This window comes from Babesia bigemina, scaffold Bbigscaff_70640, assembly GCF_000981445.1.
Source record: "Babesia bigemina genome assembly Bbig001, scaffold Bbigscaff_70640".
Taxonomy (NCBI): Eukaryota; Apicomplexa; class Aconoidasida; order Piroplasmida; family Babesiidae; genus Babesia; species Babesia bigemina.
In genome coordinates, this window is record NW_012237205.1 from 1 (window position 1) to 3388 (window position 3388).

Here is a 3388-nt window from a genome sequence, read left to right on the forward strand (position 1 = left end):
GTGTCGGCTAGGTGCCCAAATGTGATATTAACGATGGCTACATCGCTGCATATAAATGCCATTTAACCAGGCCAACTCGGATTACGCCACCGTGCCAGTGACTCGCAACACACGACTTAGGTCACCCGCCGCGGCGCTCACGGACGCCTACGTTAGCAACCAATCACCCAGCCTCACGTGACACTGACTCAATGGGCAACGCGGACACCTCTCACAGTCAACGCACAACTCAACTCACCAGACAATCAACGTGCTACAACACCTACTAAATTACGGTTCATCCGCCAGCTTCGCACTTTGCCTTGATGCCAGCTTATCACTTTGCCTGGGTGCCAGCTTAACACTTTGCCTGGCTGCCAGCTTAACACTTTGCCTGGTTGCTAGGTCAGCACGTTGCCTGGTTGCCAGCTTAGCACTTTGCCTGGCTGCCAGCTTACCACGTTGTCTGGTTGGTAGGTTAGCACTTTGCCTGTGTGCTAGGTCGCCACGTTGCCTGAGTGCTAGCTTAGCACTTTGCCTGGGTGCTAGGTCAACACTTTGCCTGGTTGCTAGCTTAGCACTTTGCCTGGTTGCTAGCTTAGTACTTTGCCTGGTTGCTAGGTTAGCACGTTGGATTGTCGTTCAGTCATCACCTACTTTAGCTGCTATTTAGTTCACAGGTTGCCGCAAGAGTAATTCGAGACATTAGACTACGTTTGTCGGTTAGGTGAGTAGGTGAGTAGTTACGTGAGTTGATGTGAGTTACAAATGTGACGATCACGGTTGTAGATACGATATCTTGGCAAGCCTTCCGACTTGCGCTGCAGCCAACAGTGACTGCGCCGTTATTTTGTTCGACGACGGTATCCTCAGGTGTGACCTGATGTGGAGCACATCCAGTCTGCCAATCATGACGCAAAGGAGGTACAGGAGGGATAGTGACCAAAGTGCGAGGACCATGTAGGTGAACGGTTCTCTGATGGTCCAAATGAAGTTGTCACATTCCTCAAATAATTTGGTGAAGTATTGCGATTTTAGCAGATTACTCAGTTGTGTATTGAAACTAAGGCAGAATTTTCTGTTAGTTCCATACAGCGTTTTTGCGTCGCCAAAAGTGAACCCGTACTGGTAGAACGTAGTCATCACTCCACGACAGCTTATCAGTGCCTTGCACTTGCAGCTGTACTCGACACCATGCTTTCCCGGCTTGCACGAACATTTCGTACAACCGGAGCCTCCACAATCCATTTGCTGGAACGCATCGAGCAACGATTTAAGGTAACTGTAGAATGTCCACGGCAGATATACAGCCCATGACAGGTAGAGATCGGCGTGCTTTTTGGCGAGGTACGTGTACGCATCGGAAGATGTGGAGCAGAGGTAGGGAGCACAGTGAATATCTTTGTTATGAGGTAGATCACATGATTCTCTTGACAGGCTTGACAAGTCAGCCTCCGTAGATTTGGAATGGTCCGAACTGTTGTGGCCCGTTTGGTTGCGATATGCATTCTGCAGCGCACCTGTGAGTTTGCTTGTCTCCTTGTATAGCTCGATTGAGAGCGCTTTCGTTTTCGTTTGAAAAGCTAAGCTGACATCACTAGCGGCTTTAGCGTTATCTAACATATTACTTAAGGTCAACGCAAATTGGAAGTGCTCTGGCAACGTAGATGGCGGCTTGGGCAGCAGACCGAACAGCGTGTTAATATTAGAATTGTCGAGGAATTTGGTCAGCACGTTACATATGTCCTTACCTGTCTTCGTGCTTCCAGAGAAACCTCTGAAGCCAAGTGGTGTTATACATGGCGCACCACCAGTTAAATTAAGTTATCTCATCTTATAGTGTGCTATGTGGCTACGTGCCTAGGGCCGGTTTTCGTGTTTGCGGGGCTAACGCCTCACGCTGAAACCGGTTGCGGGATCCACGCCGGTCCATTGCCGGACGTCACTGGTGCCATCCATGCGGGCATCCATCCAGTTTGGGCTTGAGGGTCTTCTACGGAATCGTAGTCTTCTTTCGGCTTCATATCCCTCATCACTATTTTATGTGTTTCTTGGATCACTACCCTTTGTATGTGGGCTTCCATGCGATCCGATATGCCCAGGTCCCGTCTATACTTGCTGTGTTCTTTCGTCACTATTCCCTCCCACGTCATAACGTAGGGGATAACCCTGATCTTGGTGTGCTGGTTAAACTGTCGCGCCTTGAGGTCCTCAATAAGGTCTTCATACTTCTGCTTCTTGAACTTCTCCGTATCCACTAGGTTGTCTTGATTGGTGATTCCTATCTCCACGATGGTTATGGTGTTCCTCCGCCGATCCGCCAGGATGATGTCTGGCCTGTTGTATTCCTTAGTCTTCTGAGTCTTGACCGTCTTGTCGTACGCGATCCATCCGTATTTTCCATGTACTTCACTCTCGATCTTGTGGGCGTCTATCTTCTCCTTGGGTAGTCCTATTTGCCTCCCGAGTACTGAGTGGACCCGTTTTGCTACCTCGTTGTGCCTCTTCGTATATTCTAGGTGTAGTAGTTTCTGGCACTTCGTCGCGAGGTGATCCACGTTCTTGCCGTTGTTGCATCTTGTGCATTTCTTGGACGAAGACATCCATTGCAGATTCCTATCCTGGACTTCCGCTACGTTCGCTTCTTCTTCCGGAGTGAGTATTCCACACGTCAGGTACAAGGACGACGCCTCAATGTCCAGCTTGGGGTCCTCACGCTTGGCATACAGAACCTTATGAGTTGATTTTACGTGCATTCTGTTGTACAGCCATTTGTTTTGGGCCACCCTGAGGTCCCTGAGGCTCTTGTCCGTAGTGTCCTCCATTCCGAATTCCATTCCATATCTTCCTTCCAGGTGCATCTTGATGTGAGATATGTGCGCGTATGTGTCGCGAAAATGCTGCATGATCGCAGCTCTCCTGGTTGACGTCACCTCGTCTGCTGAAAGCGTCAACCACAGTCGTAGCAGCATGGCTTCCGCTCTAAATACCATGCTGTGGAGCCCTCTCCCCATCTCTTTCCGGGGGAGGTAGAGCCTCTGTGTGTTCGCCCACTTCTTGTGTCCGTGCTTCGCGTTAATTATTCTCCGTACTGCCAGGTCGATCTTGTCGAAATGCGTGATGTCCATAGGGATCACGCCGATGTAGTAGTTGATGACGCTGAGGGCGTACTGGTTGATGGCCATCGAGAGGTTTTTCCCCGACAGCTTTGACGCAGCCAGTAGCTCCGTTCTCCTGCATATCTCCTGTAGTATTATGTCGAACATTCCGTCGCTTGTCAGTGAGTTTGAAGTCTCTGTGACTCCCAAGTACTTGTACGTTTCCGGGCCTTCCATCTGCTTGGCGATGCTGGCGCACGCCTCCGTGTTGGTTGCCGACTTGTCGCGGTTGATCCTGAGTCCTATGTCGT

At 50.0% G+C, this 3388-nt stretch overlaps 1 pseudogene across 1 annotated transcript; it reads right to left on the reverse strand.

Annotated features, from left to right (window-relative positions):
• Positions 1-756: 756 nt before the first annotated feature.
• BBBOND_0003340 lies at positions 757-3386 on the reverse strand (annotated as a pseudogene). Its single transcript has 2 exons — positions 1879-3386; positions 757-1756 (listed from the first exon to the last, which is right to left on the reverse strand). Coding segments are annotated over exons 1-2 (2508 nt in total).
• Positions 3387-3388: the final 2 nt, after the last annotated feature.